This window comes from Carassius gibelio, chromosome A1 (genome assembly GCF_023724105.1).
Source record: "Carassius gibelio isolate Cgi1373 ecotype wild population from Czech Republic chromosome A1, carGib1.2-hapl.c, whole genome shotgun sequence".
In the NCBI taxonomy this organism is placed as follows: Eukaryota; Metazoa; Chordata; class Actinopteri; order Cypriniformes; family Cyprinidae; genus Carassius; species Carassius gibelio.
In genome coordinates this window covers 17,323,910-17,346,710 of record NC_068371.1, presented here as the reverse complement: position 1 = coordinate 17,346,710, position 22,801 = coordinate 17,323,910, and the positions used below count along the sequence as shown (strand labels likewise).

Below are 22,801 nucleotides of genomic sequence, written 5' to 3'. Positions count from 1 at the left end.
ACCCAAAATATAACATTATTTGAATGTTTATTTTTTATATTCTACGAATGTTTTCTTTTACTGTTATGAAAATATACATCAAATATTTATAAGTTTTAAGAATGTTTTGTCCTAGCATTATAAAACTTTAAAAACTGATTAAAAGTACCGTAAAAGTACAGGACTTTTTTTTATTTTATTTTTTTTATTGACATGACATTCAGTCAAGTATGGTGACCAGTACTCAGAATTTGTGCTCTGCATTTAACCCATCCGTGCACACACAGAGCAGTGAACACACACACACACACAGTGTGAACACACACCCGGAGCAGTGGGCAGCCATTTATGCTGTTGGGGGTTCGGTGCCTTGCTCAAGGGCACCCAAGTTGTGGTATTGCCGGGCCGAGATTCGAACCCACAACCCTAGGGTTAGGCATCAAACTCTCTAACTACTTGGCCACGACTTCCCCAAAAGTTTTGTTCCGTTTTGAGAAATTTATGAAAGAACAGGGGTCTCATTTATAAAACTCTCTGTAGATTTAATCCTAAAAGTGTACGTATGCAAAAATGCTAGATTTTGTATACGCACAAAAGTTTTCAGATTTATAAAACCATACATACGCCAGAACCGGCGCAAAAATCCCTTTATAAATCCCAGTCAGAGGAAGATTGTGCATACTTGCATCTCCACCCCGACTCCTCCCCGAGATCACCATATATGGAGCTTACAACAAGTTCTACTATGCATAACCTCATCTGCATATCATTTGCATCCATATTCCCATCCACGTGACACCATATTTAACACTGTAAAGGTACAAGACATCAAGGAAATATAAGAGAAGTAATATAAATTCCATTTGTGCCATACACAATTTTTATCGCTAAAAATCATCCAGTATTCTTATGTTTTAGCACAAATATATCAAAATCCATAAAAACGAAATGGTTTAAAATAGTTCTCAGATAAATATTTTAGGCTGGAGTTGATCTTATTCTTTTCACTGGCCACATAGTACTTCAATTATTTTGAACAATTTGAATCAAATTTCATTTATGCAGTTTTGCTGATAAGGTGAACATATTTTAGCTATTTTTAGCCTATATTTATTGCCACAGGAAAACTTCTAATGACTTTATGTAATTTCAGTGATTATTTCCATTAACAAGAGTGGAATATTTAATGTAAATGTGTATATCGAAATGATAACAGATTTTAAAATCATTGTTTACTTCATTACTTTTGTCACTCCAGGAAAAAGAGTGAGTACGTATGATCTAGAATGTCTGTACGTTGTGTAGCCTATATATTTACGCCAAGTTTATTTTTATAAATCCAGGTATGAGTGTGTAACATTACTTATGCATTTTCTACGCCCATTTTGGGCGTACAAAACGTTTATAAATGAGACCCCTGGGGTCTTTACATGCTCAACTGCTCCAGTCCCCATTCACTGTCATTGTGTGCTACAGAGCAGCCTGAACATTCTTCAAAGCTTCTCAATTTGTGTTCAACTGAAACATAAAGATATAGAGGTTTGAAGGACATGATGGGGCGAGTAAATGATGATAATATTTGTTTTTCTCCCGGTGATCTACCGCTTTAAATGGATCTTTTCCCGGTGCTTATGTAGTATGCACTGCAGTGATCTGCTCTTGCGGAGAATAATTCTGCATCGGGAACTCCCTGAACGAGCTGCAACTTTCACCAATAAACCGACGAATCTGCCGCTTACGTTTTGTTAGGGGGGGGCGAGGGCAAAATACAGAGAGTGTGAGAGAGAGAGAGAGAGAGAGAGAGAGTTGAATGTGCTGCAGAAACGCTCGAGTCCTCGTTTGAATGTGGCGGCTCAGCTCAGGATTCTGATCCAGAACGAGCGAAAGTTTGACGCAGAATCAACATGAGAGAGTTTGTGTCGAGCTGCTGCTTCGTCCTACTGTGTATCGGCTGCTCCACACAGTGTAAGTACGCGAAACAAGTCGTTATTCCCGTGCAGTGACGCACAAAGTAGTGTGATCAGGTCACCCAGACGCAGGAGTTGAGAGTTTCTGCCGTTTTCAGTGTCCGTGCCGCCGAGGCAGGCGAACGAGTTTCTCCGCAGACACCGGAGGGCGTACCAGGTGTTCGAGGAGACCAAGCAGGGTCATCTGGAGAGGGAGTGTGTGGAGGAGAGATGCAGTAAAGAGGAGGCGAGAGAAGTGTTTGAGAATGACCCTGAGACGGTAAGAGAATTACAACCATTGCTGCCTCAAATACTCTTTTTAATAGATGCGCTGGATTCCAGCCAATGTTTGATGTGATCTTTCATCCTCATTGACCTTTAATAATTCTGTGCTGTTCCCTAATTAGTATGCACTGTATAGTCTGTTGTAGGGCTGCAGTGATTCATTTGAAATGAAGGCTGTCACATTTATACAGCACCTGACTTTAAAACGTCATTATCAGTTAAATAAAGTTGTTGTAAAGTCATTAGAACTAGTAAATAACCACAAAGCCTAATTTGTCAAAATATAATTGACTGTAAAATACCAGTTTTCTAGTTGTTGTTTGTCAATGACTGCTTGCACCAAATTACTGCTGAATAAACGCTATAGTGTTAAGTTTGTGCAAATATGTAATAATAACATTATGAATTAAAGTTGTGGCGATAGAAGAGAAATCACCTGTGGCTGATGCCTTTGACAACATCAAGACGATTATTATTATTATTATTACTACTATCAGGCTAGTATTATCATCTGATTAATATTAAGGCTTATTTGTTCCATCATATTTCTTTTCATTCATTTGTACAGTGTTGTGCGTTATAACCAATCAAACACGATTCCGTTGAGTTTATGAATGCAGCGGCCAATCAGAGGCGTTCAGATGAGTCATCGTTGAAACACCAGAGTTTTGTTGTTTAGTGCGCGCTCATTGACTGAATTCTGCTCTGGCTTATTCTGTCATCATAAACAACAAAAATCAGACGGTCGTGCGATGTTAGTATATGAGTCTGTGTTAATCACACAGTACTGTATTAGTACTGTACTGTATTAATCATACAGTACAGATAGCTTCACTGATTATAACGCAAGTTTTTTTTATACTGTATACTGTTTTACGCTTTATACTGTTCTTCTATTATATAAATATTCTTTGCTCGTTTTCAGTAGCTGCTTTTTTAATAACTGAGTAAATATAAGCATTAAAATTAGTAACTTAAATAATAAATAAATATTAAATTATCATGTTAAATACAAATTCAGTGTTATAAAAAAATATTTTATGACAATGACATCTATATGCTACTTGACCAAAAGTATATAAGGTGTAGTTATTAGCATGCAGTAACATTAGGAGTTGGTTCACTCTCCGGCTATGAAACTTCAATAATTAAATAAATTAGCATGATAATATCATTAATCAGCGATCTCACAGTCTGGCCATATGAAGATATGAACTACATCATACTAATATGAATATATAAATCTGAAACATAATTTCTTTCCATCATTGCATCCTGCATTGATGCTATTATTACTGTCATGTATTCCCATGACTCAGTGCACTGCACCTGACTCACATCAATAACCCTGCATTAACCCTGCAAAATATGATTCCTCAAACACAGGCTGTTCTCCTCTGGGATCTGATATGCAAATGTGCCGGTCTGTGTGCTTTCTGATTGGTCCCTGAGGGGCGTGTCACTGCTTTTATGTACTGCTGAGCCTGGAATGTGTTTTTGATACAGAATGAATTCCTGTCTGGCGGCACATGTCTGACGCGTCATTCTCATGAATGTGCTGATTAGATTTAATCCCGCTGGTCTGTAAATAAGGATTGGGAATGTTTGGGAAGCATGAAAGATTATGATGACATCTGCGGTCTAATACTTTCTATTATTAGCTTGACCATGAGAAATTCTGGAATCAACTTTATTTGCATCTCTCCTGAGAACGAAATGAGAAGAAATGAGGCCAGGTGAATCAAGGGAGATGTAAAGAAGGTCGTTCTGGGAGGCTTGCGTGCAGCGTGTCAGAAATGTTGGATTTCCACTCCCTGCATGCAGTATTATTCAGTGGCAGCGTGTGCGACCTGCTTCTCTGACGCTGCAGATTTCCACTGCAGTGTGTGTGACTGAGTGAGTCAGCTGGTTATCAACTTACCCAGAGCCACTGCATGTGGGACAGTGAAGCTAAATTAAGGTCTGCGATATACAGAGGACATGACATCAATTAGCTCATGTGAAGATCAGGGGTCACTTGGGTCACACATCTAATAATTTGCTCCCATTAATTGTTTTGTATTAAATACTGCAGGGATATTAATGTGCACAATCAGACTGAAGTCTTCTGTAGTTTTACTCCACCTCATATCTCTGCAGTGTGTGTGTGTGTGTGTGTGTGTGTGTGTGTGTGTGCGTGTGTGCGTGTGTGTTTGTGTGTGTGTGTGTGTCCTTCATTCCATCTCAGAAACAGGAGACAAGATGCATTATCCACCCTGATGTAAGACAAAATATGAGCTCGACGTGTCAGGACAAGAACACATCTGAAACAGTCATCAGTCATGGACCGTCTGTGCAGTTCTCATGTGTCTTCATAATCAACCTTCATTCATGAGCAAAACCTGTTATATTGTTCATAGTCAGTCAGTTTCTCATCATGACTTCTTGTCTTTTTTAGGAATATTTCTACCCAAAGTATCAGGGTGAGTATCCTGCAGTGTTTCAACTCTTTTCTATGTGTTGTGATTGTTTTATAGTGAAGGTTAAGGTTTGGGGAAGTCGTGGCCTAATGGTTAGAGGGTTTGACTCCCAATCGAAGGGTTGTGGGTTCTAGTCTCGGGCCGGACGGAATTGTGGGTGGGGGGAGTCTCTCTCCACCTTCAATAACACGACTTAGGTGCCCTTGAGCAAGGCATCGAACCCCCAACTGCTCCCCGGGCGCCGCAGCATAAATGGCTGCCCACTGCTCCGGGTGTGTGCTCACAGTGTGTGTGTGTGTGTGTGTGTTCACTGCTCTGTGTGTGTGCATTTCGGATGGGTTAAATGCAGAGCACAAATTCTGAGTATGGGTCACCATACTTGGCTGAATGTCACTTCACATTTCACATTTCACAATTCGTTAGAATGATATATATATATATATATATATATATATATATATATATATATATATATATATATATATATATTGAATATATATATATATATATATATTGAATAATATATATATATATATATATTGAATTGAGGATTTGCTGAATCGTCTGCAGTTCCTGATGGAGATGTTTGATTCTCTTTAATGCATTAGCATGTATGGAGAAGTTTGGAGACTCTGAGAAGAAGAAACAGGATCTGATCACCTGCGTCCACAGTGAGTCTGTCTGTCTGTACATCTATCAGTCCTGTTGTTTGTTCGGTCTCTATTTGTCTGATTGTCTATCTGTCTACATATCCATCAATCAGTCTGTCTATCGGCTTGTCTTTTTATCCTTTTCTGTCTGTCTATCTAGCTGTCTGTCTGTCTATCATTCTTTCTGTCAGTGTGTGGTTTTCAGTGCTGCAGTGCGTTAAGTAGTGATCTGTGTTCATATCAACATAAAGAGCTCATGGTGAGATGTTCTTGCGCTCTTCTCGTTCTCATCCCGTCGCTCAGTAAATGAAGCGTGTGTGAGCGTCTGAATGAGTGAAGCCCCTCTGGTGTGTGTGTGTGTGTGACGATCTTCATGACGTCTGCTGGAGGCTCGTCCTGTTCTACTCAATTCTGCTGATTCAGAGGGCGCCTCGTGCTGCGCTGTGATTGGCTGGTCTGGGTCCAGCAGAAGCCCTGAGTCAGAGAGAGATGCTGCATCTCTGCGCTCTCTCTCTCTCTCTCTCTCTCTCTCTCTCTCTTTCTCTGTGGTCAGACGTGCCTCTGCTGCTCATGCACCGTCAGCAAACGCATCAAAGACAGAGTTGTAAAAGAGCTGAAAGCATTAAAGCACAACATTGACTCCATTTACTGCTTTAATTCATGTTCTATATTTTGAATGATTAATCAGTGACATTTTTATAAAGAAAAACTAATGTTCTCATAATCTTTCAGCTGAATGAAATAATTGTATCTCTAAAATGACTTGCATTTTCAGCTGACATCATCTAGACCATGTGGGATGTTAGTTAAAAAACCAACAGTAACACTTTACTAGAAGATCTAATTACTTAACAATTGTTAATGCAACTAATAATTAATTATTTATTTATTTATTTATTTTTACAGTAAAACAGAATTAAAAACAACTGTTGACCAATGTGTTAAACAATTATATAATATATGGAAAAAAGCTAATATACACAGCATTATTATAATGTATGTACGAATGCATAATAATATTGAGTATGTAGTTTTGGTTCCTTGCCGGTGTTGCCTTTGGCTTGCTTAGTTGGGGACACTTGACTTGACACTTTCAGAAGAGAGGTGAACTGGATGATGATGACATCACTGACTTTAGCTGGAAAAATGACTCTTTGTTATGGTCTTCTTGCATTATTGACAAACTATTTTCCTGTTTGACACTGTAAAGCTGCTTTGACACAACCAGTACTGTATAAAGCGCTATATAAATTAAGGTGACTTGACTAGACATTATTACATGACACATATGTTGAGATTCCAAAGATCTAATATGTTGTGCGATACGTCTGTCACAGTATTTTTAATATTTGTTAACATTAATTCTTAAAAATACCACTGTTCAATGTCAGTTCATGTTAGCTCAGGGACATCAAATAATATTATCAGATGAAACTTTTGATTTGATTAATGTAGAAGTAAATGTTGAAATAATTTTTTTTTTTTAAAGATTAATACATTATGAGTTGTTTTTCAAACAAATGCTTTTAAAAAGCTTTATTGTTAAGTGTTACCTAATAGGCTGCTGTTGTAGTGATGCAGCTTTTCTAAAATCTTCACAAGTACTTCTAAAGTACTTCACACAGACATTTAATGCTGGTTAACTGTGTCTGAAACATAGTATTACTAGCAATTCCTGTTCATTGTCTCTATGATGAATCGCTTATTGTACTCGTAATTTGTGTATAAGCTTTGGATAAAAGGTTAGGGTTAGGTTACCACTACAGGAAAAGCATATAGGATTTCATATCTGATGTGTTTCAAACATCACATTAGAGAAGTGCAGAATGTGTTTTGTGACTCATTGTGGTTTTACTTTGCTCTCTCTCTCTCTCTCTGTCCCACAGACATTCCAGACCAGTGTTCCCCAAACCCCTGCAATCATTATGGGACGGTGCGCTGTGAGGACAAAAAGGGCGAATTCCAATGTCATTGTTTCACGGGATGGAGTGGCGTCAAGTGTGAGAACGGTACAAACACACATCAGCTCTTCAGACACATGCATTCAGCTTAAAGATACTGGTTCATATTATTCTCTGGATCTGCTCATTTAATTTTAAAACTAAGTGAAAATCCAATTCATACAGACAGTATCTGAACACCTCCTTTATGGATTCATATTTCATATTCTGAAAGATTGCATTTCTGAGAGCCTGACACATGTGCCTAGATTTTTTGAAGACGTCTCGTTTTATCATCTGGAACATCTCTATCTGTCATCACAGAGTGTTGCTGTAACAACTTATTGTTTCTGACGGATTTGCTCTGAATGTCATTGGAGATGTGAATGGAAACTGATGCTGTGATGCAGCACTTCCTGTCCTTGCTGCTCTTCTGCTGACCTGTGCTCTTATCAGATGATGCATCAGGGCTCCAGACTGCAACCGATTTTTTCTGCTGGCGTGCCAAAATTTTGTGAGCGTTGCCCAACTCAAAAGCGCTGCCATTTCTGTTGCATATGAGAATCATCAAATAGCAAATGAAATAAAAGCGTAGCGAAAACGGTACTCATTTGAGCTTTGCAGTGTGCAGGGCCACATTAATGTATGGGCTTCAACGAGCTGAAGCCCAGGGGCCTTCACTTGAGAGGGGCCTACTGGCTGCAGGTAAATTATATTTTTCAAATAATTATTAGTAAATATGAGAGTTGTGGCAGCAATGACAACAGCATTCTGTTAACAAACTCACACACTCATTATCATCAACGCCGTGCTCATATTATGTAGTCAATGGTTCAGTTTAGGTTCTCCCCACACTGGTGTTTGTGTTTGTGGGAATGCACAGTGTGCTAGTAAAGAAGCCTAGCACGAGAGCTATTCTGTGAACATGTCAGTATACTATTAGCTCAGTACAATGCCTGTAATAATGTAGTGTTTACTTTATCACGTAAAGGCTATAATTCTGCTGCTCCACAAGCGCCACCTTCTGGCAAGGAGTGAATTTGCGTATTCACTTGTATTCATATTTTTAGCAGAACAGTGTTGTAAATGTTAACTGGCATGTCAACAAGAAAATTAGAAATTCGAATTAATTGTCATGAAGCTAAAACATGTATATCTAGGGTGGGGGGGATTATGGTAAAGCAGCACAGACCGTTTATCAGCTCTGATAAATAATTGTGAGCAGCACAAGCAAAACGGTCTGAGCTCAGAACAGGTTTACTCAGAATCAGGTTGATCTCACGACACTTGTCACTGCACAGCGCTGTGAGATCCAGTGAGAAGCATTTGAATTCTGCACAGAACTCTCTGTTAGAAATAGATCAAACAACGCTGACGTAGAACATCAGAAGTAGAAACATTAAATATAACCATGCTGTTGTGGCAGAAAGAGTCTAATGTTATTACATTATTTATTTTAGGGTTTGTACAACCTTTTGAGAGAGAAATTCAAGCACTTTTCAATGACTTTCAAGTATTTCACATCTATTTCTAGCACTTTAAAGCTCTTGAAGAGTAATTAGTTGGTGAAGTGGATTTACTTATAGAGTTAACAAGTTATTGTGTGCATTGCAATGTTCAAAGCAGATGTCATAACAAAACAAATGTCAATAGACCAGTAAGATTTTAAAACGAGCGGTTCAATCATACATTTATATGACCATGCCTATGGAAGTATATACTGGAACACAGAAGACAACTCAACAGTGAAAAGGGGCGGAGCTACATAAGGTCTATAGTAGCACAGGTTGTGCTAGTAGATGTTGAACCCTGCTGGATCATCCATCATGTTCTGGAGCGGTGTCTGAGTCAGCATGAGCTGAGCAGTGTATAATGCAGTGAGACATTTTTCTTGTTTGCTAAGTAAAGAATTATTAAAACACCTTTCTAATGCAGCAGCCATCTAGTGAAGCCATAGCAAGTTCCTACCAGTGTGCAAATAACCACTCGGAACATCTTAGCACCACATTTTAATGCCCTTGAAACCACCTGCAACACCTAGCAACACATATCTCCTTAGTAACCACATAGCAATACCCGGGGAATCAGCCAGAATACCCTAGCAACTGCATGATAGCAACTTCATTGCAATACCCTAGCAATCATTCAGAACACCCTAGTAACTACATAGTAACATGGTGACCATTTAGTACACCTTAGCAACCATGTAGCAACACCCATTGGTATATGGTTGTTAGGATAATCACCCGGAACTCGATGGCAACTGCATAGCAGCAAATTAGAACACCTTAGCGATCACTCGGAAGACTCTACACGCTGCACAGCAGTGTGTTAACAGCCAATTAGAACAATTCATTAACCACATAGCAACACCCTGGCAATCACTCGGAAGACCGTAGCAACTGCACAGCAGTGCATTAACAACCATTCACAACACCTTAGCAACTACATCCTGGCAGCCAGGTTTTTAGCTGTTTTTTTTGTAGACTTTTTCTTCAGCACTGGTCCGCTGTGAGTCACTGAACCCGATGAAGGAGCGTCGTTCGCTGCACAGAGCCGCATTCATGTTTCTGATGATTCATTCACAGTCTCTTTATGTTCAGAGGAAAGTTTGAGCGACTCTCTGCCAGGACGTCCAGAGCTCCGCCCACCAGCGCAGCTCCAGCCAATCACTCGAGCTCTTCCTGATTGGTTAACGGTGCACTTGTGTTTGTGTGGCTTGCAGATGTAGATGAGTGCAGCAGTGGGAACAACAAATGTGAGCATGACTGTAATAACACCATGGGGAGTTACCACTGCTCCTGTCGTCACGGATACCAGCTGTCGGGTCACCACAAGTGTCTGGGTGAGTGAGAGCAGCGGAGCGGGAAAATCTGGAGTGGAGGACGTCAACAAACATTACTTCTGTAGACTGGGATATTGGCATACTTTGACATCATATTAGGGCGAAATAGTGTTAAAAAGTATTTATTTTATTATGTGGTTACAATTTTTAACTTGGGTTTTACTCAAATTTAGCTTTGTGAACATGAGAGTGCTGCAGTCCAAATGCAATTATTTAAAAACGTAAAAGACAGTTATTTTTTATTTAAATCAAATTATTTTAATCCAACTTATTTTTTCTATTTTTTTAATCTTTTTATTTATTTATTTAGTTTAATCTTATTTTTTATAATTAATTTATACAATTTGTGCCCTGTTTTTCCTTTAAGCCTTTCGACACCCTTGGCATACAGCATGGTGTCAGCAACGTATGATTTGTGTCTGCGCACATGCTGCAATATAATATTGAAATATAATATTAAGGATTGATGAAAACTTTCTGAAATTCTTGTCAGTTTTCAGGCATTGGTTGATCATTGTCGATCTTGTTTGTAATGTGACATTTTATTCACAGCTGCCGTGACTTTTCCTCCAGAATGAAATCTGAAAGAAAACCCAGATTATTTGTCATAGTAAAATAACTTTAGTTGCAGAACATCTAATTTATGATCACATTCTGAGAAGCGAAAGCGTTTCACCCAATCATCCAGCAGTGCCCTGGCTGTGTGACCTGTATGACACATGAACAGAGTCTCATCAGCAGAACATGTGACTGTGTCTCTGGTCCTTCCACAGATGTGGACGAGTGTGTGGAGACTCCAGATGTGTGTGGATCCGCACAATGCTCAAACCTCAAGGGCAGCTACGACTGTCTGTGTGAGGAGGGATTCCTGTATGACAACATCACCAAAAGCTGTGTAGGTGAGTTAACAGGATGTTAAACTAAATGAAAATAAGAAATGGAGAAAATAAGAATGATGGTTTTCATTTTTATTTTAGTTCAATTTTTAATAGTTTTTGTCATTTTTATTAGTTTTGATAACAAAAGAAAAAAATTATGTAGTTTTCCTTCATTTTAATTTGAGTTTTAGGTATTGTCAAGTTAAACTAATTGAAAGTGAGACATTTTGCTTTGGCAAATAGCTGAAATAATAAAATTATTTTTTTTAGTTTAGTTTTTTCAGCTAACATTTATTTCAAGTAAGAAAATATGTTCTTCTATGGTTCTAGTTTTAGTTAAGTATAATAACCCTGGTCTGATTGTGATGTCTGAAGGAGCTGATCATTTCATCATAATGTTCCTGCACTCACTCATATGTCTCTGTCACAGCACAGGACGCCTCAGTCTCTTTTAGTTTTTGTGACCTTTCACCTAGTCAGAAATGTTGAGAGGAAAATGGTTACATAACGGCTCAACAGATCCACTTCAGTTTTTAAACAGTTGACCAAGGAAAATTCTTCTTGCTTATTTGTGGTTCATCTATTTAAACATCTTCCCATCATTGCCCTGAACATTGTTGCAATCAGAGTTAAATATTTCCACAGGAAATTCAACAGAAGATCCATGTTCACTATTTTCTCCTCCTGATCTTGTATATGTCAGCGTGTATTTAGTCATCCGAAAGATTATATGTGTGTTCACTTCAGGTCACTTCTTGTTGAATCTAAAAGACACACAGAGCGGGTTAAGAATGAAACTCTCAAATTGTGGTTTAATGTGTTTTTTTTATTAATGAGAAGTGAAAATGTTCATTTGATGTTGATAAATGTAAGTATTGGGTGTGTTTGCTGAGACGCCGAGCACATTCAGGGTGTTCTGATGATGCTTAGTGTGTTTTGGTAAGCTCTGTTTGAACACATGAAGTGATCCTATTGTTGCTGTCAGATGTGGACGAGTGTGTGACGGATGTGTGTGAGGAAGAGTGCGTGAACACGCCAGGAAGTTTCCGCTGCTACTGTGATGGACGGCATGGGAAGAGACTGGGACAAGATCTCAGGAGCTGTGAGGTGATCACACACACACACACACACACACACACTGATCTTTAAACCATCATGAAGACAAGGGGAGGGAACATATGTGAGAATGTTCCAAATAGCAGGAAATCGACTGTACTAATAGTCATATGATCAGAGACACTCATTAACTTACATTTGATTAGTAACAGCTCAATCTGAAAGAGATTTAGGTTTAAAATATACTTTAGATCCTATATTTTTTCCACTTCACCTTTGGATCACAAATAAATATACGTATATACTTTTCTTTTTCAAAGATAAATAATACTTTCATTAAGCAAGGACAAATTAAATTGATAGAAAGTGACAGTAAAGACATTTATAATGTTATTAATTACTGTTTAAATCATTAATATTGAAGATTATGATTTTAAGATCTCAGTAGTATCATATTTTATTTTAAAGAACACATTTCAAATGTGTAACTTTGTTTTGACAAAACTTTGCACAAAACTACAAACAGCGAGATTAGTAGCGAGATCAGACGTTCTCTTTTTACCTCTTCATAGTTTAACCAGATTTTATTCTGTTAGGTACAGTATGTTTCTTTTTTGTTTAGTTTCAGTTTTATCTTTATTTTCAGCAGGAGAGTAGCAAGGTTAACTAAATATGAAACTGAAATAAAATCATTAAAACATTTTCATTTCTTGAAATAACAACTATTACTATAATATCTCAGTGATACTACAATAATGCTGGTGGGTTGTACTTTTACTTTTACTTGCATTTCTGTTTTTTGAAAATGACTTAGTTTTGTTTAGTTATTTTTAGCTATTTTGTCAGTGTCTTAAAAAATGTCCTAAATCAGAGCAGAAAGTCTTCATAAATTTATGATGAATTCATAAATTCACTTCAAAAGATGAATATTTTGGGATGTATGCATCTTCTTTTCCAATACAAATATCTAAACAGCACTTTTTTGCAATGTGATTAGAAGGTACAGTAAGTTACCTCTTTTTTTTTTGAAAAAGAAATGGCGATCTATTATAAATTGTATTTTTAAATTCTGAAGTGTTATTTACATTTAGAGATCATGATGTATTGTGTTCCCTTTTATTCCTTTAATTCTCTTTACTTGGTCTTAAGAAGTCTTAAATGCAGATCTTCAGCTTAATTATTTGAGTTTGTGAAAATATTTTGCTCCTCTTCCTCTCTGTGTCTGAAGTCCATCAGTCTTCATCAGTCGTTGGACATGAAGAGGAACTCTCGTTCACTGTACCTCGGACGCATGTTTAGCGGGATTCCTGTGGTCCGGCTGCGCTTCCGCCGCAGGGTCCAGACCGGGTGAGCACACGGGACGGTTTTCAGGATCAGCATTGCTGCAGTAAGATCACTGTAATTTCATGTCGAGTTTGACCTGTTTCCTCTCAGATTCACGGCCGAGTTTGACCTTAGGACCTACGACCCCGAAGGTGTGATCTTCTTTGCCGGAGGCCACTTGAACAGCTCCTGGATTGTTCTGGTCATGCATCATGGGAAGCTGGAACTGCAGCTGAAATATGGATCCGTGAGTCGAGTGACCAGCAGTGGACCGCAGGTCAATGACGGCCAGTGGCATAAGGTCAGAGGTCACTGCAGGGGTCACGCTTATAACAGACACACGATCGAGACACAAAGCAGGTCACACATGACACATTGACCTCATGTGAGATGCAGGTTCTAGTTTGGCTAGCACAGTTGTTCTTAATCCTGGTCCCGGGGCCCCACATTCTGCATATTTTTCATGTCTCCCTTATTTTATGCACTGGATTCAGATCATCAGCTCATTAGGAGAGAGCTCTGTGAACTGAACTGAGTGTGTCAGATAAAAGAAACCAGGACCAGGATTAGGAACCAATTCTGTTCTCTCTTATTTTTCCAATTTTAAAATATTAACACTGTTATTTTCCTGTTTATCACTGTGAAGCTGCTTTGAAATTATCTGTATTATATAAACTGCTATAGAAACAAATGGAGCTCTGCTCTCTCCTCATTGGTCCACTTAGATATCAGTTGAGGAACAGGGGCGGAGCCTCATCATCAAGATTGACAGGGAGGCGGTGATGAAGATCGCAGTGAACGGAGATCTGTTCACCATGAATAAAGGCCTGCATGAGCTCAACCTCACGGTGGGCGGCGTCCCCTTCAGAGACGACGGCCTGGTCAGCAGGGTGAGCTTCATGAGCTCAAATCCATTAGTGTAGAAATGGTTCAGAAGAAATGAAATAGATAAACAAACTGAATATAAACATCTGAATATGCTCTGTCTCTTTATGTGTTCATGATCCTGGTGTTCGTAGGTTAACCCTCGACTGGACGGCTGTATGAAGGACTGGCACTGGTTAACTGGTGAGGACACACCCATTCAGGAAACCATCCGGCACAACGAGCGCATGCAGTGTTACGCCATCGAGGACCACAGCGCCTTCTACCCCGGGCACGGATTCGCCTACTTCAATCACAGCCATGGTGTGTCAGTGAGGTTTTAATATGATTTATATGACAATTATGATATATATTCATATTTTGAATTAGCTTTTATTTTTATATTTTCATTAATTCATTTTAATTTGTTTTACTTTTAGTGATTTTGATAATTTCTTAAGTCACTTTTATTATTATTATATTATTTTCTTTTCTTATATATTTTTATTTAGCTTTAATTTATTTTTATTTTGTTTTAGTAATTTTAGTACTATATGTATGTACTATACTATAACTAATATATTTAGTTTGTTCCCAAAGCAAAATTTCAAATTTCCTTTTAAGTTTGTCATCTAATATTTTTTATTTCAATTTGCACAAAATATTTGTAATAGTTTAGTTTTAGTTAATCTATTGTGGTTTTATTGGGTGATTGATTAAACCATTTTTAAAGCATTTTTTTTTCTTTCTGTTTTTTTTTTCTCTTTTATATTTCCTATTGTAATTGTACATTTTTGTGTTCAAATATGTTTTAGTTAATTTTTTTTTTTTTAATTTTTTTTTTTTTAATTTATGTTAGTAAATTTATGATAGTAAATCAAGTTAAATTAAATGAAAATGAGAACTATGGCAACTAGCTTTAAATTAAAAAAAAAATTATATGGTTTTTTTGTATGTTTTATTTCAGTTAACATTCATTTTCTTTTTCCAGTAACAAAGATGTTTTGTAAATGGTTTTAGTTAATGATAATTAACCTGCTTCCTTTAGGGGACAATCAGATGCTCAGTGTGCATGTGACCCTGCGTCCCGCCTCTTCTGTGGGTGTCCTGTTTGCTCTGGTTCATCAGGACAGGGTCCCGTTCTCCATCTCTCTGTCGGACTATCATCCAGGAACACTTGAGTGGACCGAGGTGTGTGTGTGAATGAGATGCTGATGTTTAACATGTTGTCTGGTCTGACGCATCAGTTGTATCTGATGTTAATCTGTGACCTGCAGCACGTGCTGGTGTCATTCGGTGATGTGGTGGTAGCCAGTGTCCCAGTGAACCTGTGTGACTCTCAAACACACACTGTCAACGTGACTGTGTTCGGGAACAGCTCCCTACTGCAGGTCGATGGACAGCTAGCTCATACAGAGCTGGTGGAGAATATAGACGCTCTCAATCTGACGTCCTCATACAGCACCTTTATAGGAGGGATTCCGGGTAACGTCTCTCAACAGTCTCACTTTAGTCTCACATCAATCTCCTATAAGAGCAGCATTCTCACTTTAGCCTCACATCAGTCTCATATAAGAGTACCCATCTCACTTTGTCACATCAATCTCAAATAAGAACAACCGTCTCACATCAGTCTCATATAAGAACAACCTTCTCACTTTACTCTCACATCAGTCTCATCCAAGAACAGCCATCTCACATCAGTCTCATATAAGAACAACCTTCTCACTTTACTCTCACATCAGTCTCATCCAAGAACAGCCATCTCACATCAGTCTCATATAAGAACAACCTTCTCACTTTTCTCTCACATCAGTCTCATCTAAGAACAGCCATCTCACATCAGTCTCATATAAGAACAGCCGTCTCACTTATCTCTCACATCAGTCTCATATAAGAACAGCCGTCTCACTTATCTCTCACATCAGTCTCATATAAGAACAGCCGTCTCACTTTAGTCTCACATCAGTCTCATATAAGAACAGCTGTCTCACTTTAGTCTCACATCAGTCTCATATAAGAACAGCAGTCTCACACCAGTCTCTTATATGAACAGCCGTCTCACTTCAGTCTCACATCAGTCTCATATAAGAACAGCCATCTTACTTTAGTCTCACATCAGTCTCATACAAGGACAGCCATCTTTCTTTAGTCTCATATCAGTCTCTTATAAGAACAGCCGTCTTTAATCTCACATCAGTCTCATATAAGAACAGCCGTCTCACTTTATTCTTACATCTGTATCATATAAGAACAGCCATCTCACATCAGTCTCACATCAGTCTCATATAAGAGTAACCGTCTCACTTTATTCTTACATCTGTCTCATTTAGGAACAGCCATCGCACATCAGTCTCATCTAAGAACAGCCATCTCACATCAGTCTCATATAAGAATAGCCGTCTCACTTTAGTCTCACATCAGTCTCATATAAGAACAGCTTTCTCACTTTAGTCTCAAATCAGTCTCATATAAGAACAGCCGTCTTACTTTAGTCTCACATCAGTCTCATAAAAGAACAGCAGTCTCACACCAGTCTCTTATAAGAACAGCCATTTACTTTAGTCTCACATCAGTCTCATATAAGGACAGCCATCTTTCTTTAGTCTCATATCAGTCTCTAATAAGAACAGCCGTCTTTAATCTCACATCAGTCTCATATAAGAACAGCCGTCTCACTTTAGTCTCACATTAGTGTCATATAAGAACAGCCGTCTTACTTCAGTCTCATATAAGAACAGCCATCTCACTTCAGTCTCATATAAGAACAACCATCTCACTTTAGTCTCACATCAGTCTCACATAAGAACAGTTGTCTCACACCAGTCTCATATAAGAACAACCATCTCACTTCAGTCACACATCAGTCTCATATAAGAACAACCATCTCACTTTAGTCTCACATCAGTCTCATATAAGAATGGCCATCTCACTTTAGTCTCACATCAGTCTCATATAAGAACAACCATCTCACTTCAGTCTCACACCAGTCTCACATAAGAACAGCTGTCTCATATCAGTCTCAAATAAGAACAGCCGTCTCACTTTAGTCTCACATCAGTCTCATATAAGAACAGCCATCTTACTTTAGCCTCACATCAGTCTCATATAATAACAGCCATCTCACATCAGTCTCATATAATAATAGCCATCTCACATTAGTCTCATATAAGAACAGCTGTCTCCATTTATTTTCACATTAGTCTCATATAAGAACAGCCATCTCACATCAGTCTCATATAAGTACAGCTGTCTCACTTTAGTCTCACATTTGTCTCATTTAAGAACAGCCATGTCAATTCAGTCTCAGACAGGAACAGCTGTCTCACTTTAGTCTCACATCTGTCTCATTTAAAAGCAGCCATCTCACATCAGGCTCATATAAGAGTAGCCGTCTCACTTATGTCTCACATCACTCTCATATAAGAACAGCCATCTCACATCAGTCTCATATAAGTACAGCTGTCTCACTTTAGTCTCACATTTGTCTCATTTAAGAACAGCCATGTCAATTCAGTCTCAGACAGGAACAGCTGTCTCACTTTAGTCTCACATCTGTCTCATTTAAGAGCAGCCATCTCACATCAGGCTCATATAAGAGTAGCCGTCTCACTTATGTCTCACATCACTCTCATATAAGAACAGCCGTCTCACTTTAGTCTCACATCAGTCTCATATAAGAACAGCCATCTCACTTTAGTCTCACATCAGTCTCATATAAGAACAGCCGTCTCACATCATTCTCATTTAAGAATAGCCATCTCACTTTAGTCTCACATCAGTCTCATTTAAGATCAGCCATCTCAAATCAGTATCATATAAGAACAACTGTCTCACTTTACTCTCACATCAGTCTCATCTAAGAACAGCAGTCTCACATCAGTCTCATATAAGAACAGCAGTCTCACATCAGTCTCATATAAAACAGCCGTCTTACTTTAGTCTCATATCAGTCTCATATAAGAACAGCCGTCTTACTTTAGTCTCACGTCAGTCTCATATAAGAACAGCCATCTTACTTTAGTCTCATATCAGTCTCATATAAGAACAGCCGTCTTACTTTAGTCTCACATCAGTCTCATATAAGAACAGCCGTCTTACTTTAGTCTCATATCAGTCTCATATAAGAACAGCAGTCTCATTTTAGTCTCACATCATACTAGGGGTGTAACGGTACGTGTATTCGGACCGGACCGTTTCGATACAGGGCTTTCGGTACGGTGCACGTGTGTACCGAATGAGGGAATGCAGTATTTTGTGCACAGAACATAAGTACATTTTCGTGTTTCCAAACGAACATATTAAGTGGCGGAAGTCTCCGCGTTCAGCGCAAATCCCACCCTGCAGCTGATTCTAAGGCTGCGACACACTGGATGCGTGGCGCAAGCGTCTCAGCTGCGTGGCGTGTCCGTTTTTAATTCGGCTCCCATGTTAACAGGTTAGAGCTTGCAGACGGCCTGCATGAGATGCGGAAAACGTGTGCAGGCTAGAAATAGAACCGACGCCTGTTTTTCACGCGACGCGCAAGCATGTTGGAAGCGTTTGCAGGCAAAATAGAAGAGGAAAATATGTTAATTTGTCATTTTGTACACAAATACATATTAATTCATGACACTTTTATGTTTGAAAGTCTATAGGTTGACATAAATTCAGATATAAATGTAATTTAAAAAATAATTTATCGATTTTCAAATATTGCACCTGTCAAACATAGTCTATTTTGCCGTCAATACTGTTGACGGTGTCCTTTATCAGTAGGCTTTATATTTATGCTCAACATGAAGTATAGATATTGTTGTCATGAAGACAAGAGCCTGGTCTGTCGGTGGTCTCCCTCTATGTCAACTACAGCAGCAGCAGCGTGCCAGCGCCGCGTCAGGCACAATTCTGGTGAAGCAGGCTTACAAACTGGGATTGGTAATGCTGCACTGTAATCATAGTTATTTATTTATATTTTTCATTATATTTTATTATATGATATTGGTTTGAGACAGAGTATTTTATCTATTTCTTATTCAATTTTAATTTTATATATATTTTATTAAAATGTATTTAAAAAAAAAAGTGTATAGTAATAAACAACCCGCAGTTTAATGTTTGCATTTCTTTCCCTTATTGTACTGAAAATTAACCGAACCGTGACTTTAAAACCGAGGTACGTACCGAACCATGATTTTTGCGTACCGTTACACCCCTACATCATACTCTTATATGAGTAGTCTCAAATTAGTCTCATATTAGTCTCTTTTCAGTCTCACATTAGTCTCGCTTCAGTTTACATCAGTCTCAAGTTCTTTGTTAGTTTTGTTTGTAAGATCGTTAGATAATTTTTTGTTAACTGGAGGCTAATATGCTAATTTTGCAGTTTAAAACATTTTCTATAAAATCTGGCAATTTTAATACGCTATGTTTTTATGATTTGAAACATGATATGACTGATATAATGCAATTAACATCAAGCACACAAAACATTTGTGTTGGTGTTGATAAGTGGTGGTCAGTAACGGAGTAGCTTTACTTCGTTACTGTACTTAAGTAAATTTCACTGTCATGTTTTCAAAATTTGTCAAATTTCAACTTCACTGGAGTAGTTTTATTTTGAGTAACTTTTATTTTTTACTTCACTACATTCCAAAACATAAGATCGTACTTTTTACTTCACTACATTTCATAAAACATATCATTACTCCTTATAATATACCACATGCTCCGACATGCTGCTGAGTCTTTTCAATTAACCTTTTAAATCAGATAACAAATCGCACCAAATTATTATTTTATGAATTAGAATGAGCTGATTGCAGCTGTTCTAAAGTCAACAACTCACCGATCAAATGAACTGTTTAGTGTGAGTCTCCAGTGAACTGAATTCACAATTAAGAACCGGGAGATCTTAGATGATGTCTGTTTATTATTATATTGTTTATAAACAGTATACATTTTTATATTGACTGGATTAACTAGCCGAGTAGCCGATATAAATGTTTATTCATAACCATACAGGAAATAAGTAAATATTGTTAGCTGATGCTAACTGTCTAGCTAACAAGCTTGCTGGTGCTAAATTGAGGTAATTTATTTATATATTTCTGTATATAAATAGATAAAAAATATTTTTATTCAACCACCTACATTATATCTGGGGAAAAAGAAAGGATGTGATGTTCACAACATGGTAAATACAGTAATTATCAAAGAGGGGAAGAGATGCATCCCATTTGGCCAGGGGTGTTTTTAAACCACAGACAAGGTTTGAGAAGGAAAAAATCATAATGAAAATATAATAATATTTTCCTTAAAATGTTCTTCCTAACTTCAGGCCTTATTATCATGTCATATATAACTGTGATGTTCTGTAAAACAACAAACTCTAAAATACTTTTTTCTTACTGGTGAAAACCAGATGGTCATCTGTTTTCTCTCAGGTACATCACAGTGTAAGCTTCACAGTGAACATTACTCTCGTCAACGTAGTCCATATCAAGTACAAAAATATATCTTGACTCCATATAGTGGTTATTTTGGGAAAATCCCAGATATTTTGAGCAGTAGGATTATACAAAATATTTACTTATATTAAATTAAATTAAGTCTATATAAAATTGAAAAATCTATCTTTCGGTACTATTTTACTTAAGTACATAAAAAAATCTAGTACTTTTACTCAAGTACTTCGTACTTCGTCCACCACTGGTGTTGATTGAGAGAGGCACATGAGCTACATCAAGTTGATTTGCAAAACACATTTCCCATATGCCAGAAGTTTCAATATTGCTTTGAAAAAAAAAATAGTGTAGGCTTGCTATTTACAATAAATTCCTCTATAATTTATGTTTGCTATATACTTTTATATACTGGTAGTTACATTTAAAGGATTTGTTGCGTAGTGAGAGGAACTAAAACATTTTTGTGAGAGGAAAAAAACATTTTTATAATGTTTGAAATAATTTTTATTTTCTGGTATTTTACATAATTTTTGAATGTAATAATAAAATATAACATGCATCAATGTGATTTTTCTCTATTTTTTTTTCTTCCTCTCTCTTCCTGAACCAGTGCAAATTCAGCTGTGGCTTATTTCCTGCAAAAGAATTGTAAAACGATCTGCAAATGATCCTAAAACGTGCCTAATAGAATTTGAACCACAAATCAGTCTCACTTCACTGTGCAGTTCCTTATAATGTGACCAGCAAACTGGCCAATGCTTTAGGGTTTTATTTGCTGACCAAAGCTGCTTTGTCCAGCCTCTGGTGAATGTGAATTATGGCTCAGAGTGAATCTACAGATGGTTTATATGTCGATCTGTTCCTGATGATGTTTGTTTGTGCAGATGTTTCTGTAGTGTCCACTCCAGTGTCAGCCTTCTACACGGGCTGCATGGACGTGTGGGTCAACGGTCAGCTGCTGGACCTGGACGAGGCCCAACACAAACACAACGACATCCGCTCCCACTCCTGCCCTCTGGTAGATGCACTGCAATAACAGCAGCTGAAACTCCAGCAAAGTGCTTTCCACTGCAGGAGGAGCTTTAATCTGGATCTAGTCAATGGATCCACAAAGGCCTTAGTAAAGCCAGATCCCTCGCCACACTCACATCAAGCACATATAGCACAGACCGCATATCAATGTATTACTCACATCAGACCAATCAAACACAAGCTACTGAGAGTGTGCTGTAAAATACTGTATCTGTACATATGCCACTGTAAAATGCTTTAGAGGAGGATGAATAAAAACACCCAACTACCCTTAAAGGCCTTCAGGCCTCTGTGTAGGTGCTCAACTTCATCATCGTCATCATCGAGTAGTTTGAGTTGGAGTTTTTCTAGTCCCTCGTTTGAGCTCGTCTTTTTTTAAACTTGTTTTTATTGTTGAAGTTGTTTTGTATTTCGTTCATGTTTGCTCTGTGTGTGAGACTGAAATGCTTGATGAAAATTAATAAAGGCGTATGGTGTTGTTATGATGATGAATTCTGTCCTTGAAGTCCACACATGTTCAGCAGATCACAGAGACAAAACTGAACTGATGAGCATTACATTACACTGATATTTTGAGATGCAAAGGCCAGAAGTGCACGACACTAGTGCAGAAACACTTAAATCACAAAAACATTAAGCCTAGACATTACAAGCAAAACCTTTTTTTTCTAGTATGCATCCATAACAACTTTCAGACATTTTCAGTATTCAAGTGTTAATTGAACTTTATCTATTATTGTCTGTAGATTTCAATTCCATTCCATATTTGTATCATTTACACCAAACTTTTTGTTTGTTTGTTTTTTTTGTTCAAATGTATATTCTGAAGTATTTTATTGAGGCATTTATTACAGTATTTTATGATTTATGCAAAAATAAAAAGAGAAAAGCAAAATCCCATCTGAAAAAACCTTTAATATGTCACCCAAATCAAAGAGTTTTTAACCTGGCTTTATCCAACGTTCAGATTTTTGTTCTGGAAATGTATGCAAATGTATATTTAAATAGGATAATACTTCATTTGAATATTTAAAAACAACATGTCAGAAAAACGATTTCTGAACAGCTTTTTTTATCATGTATAGTTTTGCGGTTTAA

The 22,801-nt window shown here is 37.7% G+C and overlaps 1 protein-coding gene across 1 annotated transcript; it reads left to right on the top strand.

Annotated features, from left to right (window-relative positions):
- The first annotated feature begins 1,756 nt into the window (after window positions 1–1,756).
- Window positions 1,757–22,188, top strand: gas6 (growth arrest-specific 6). The gene is made up of 15 exons (XM_052581480.1): window positions 1,757–1,944; window positions 2,045–2,205; window positions 4,648–4,672; window positions 5,278–5,340; window positions 7,206–7,328; window positions 9,985–10,104; window positions 10,878–11,003; window positions 11,968–12,089; window positions 13,267–13,385; window positions 13,473–13,662; window positions 14,087–14,251; window positions 14,381–14,549; window positions 15,274–15,416; window positions 15,503–15,710; window positions 21,556–22,188. The coding sequence occupies exons 1-15, from the start codon at window positions 1,884–1,886 to the stop codon at window positions 21,705–21,707; spliced, it is 1,947 nt and encodes a 648-aa protein (XP_052437440.1). The 5' UTR covers window positions 1,757–1,883; the 3' UTR covers window positions 21,708–22,188.
- Window positions 22,189–22,801: the final 613 nt, after the last annotated feature.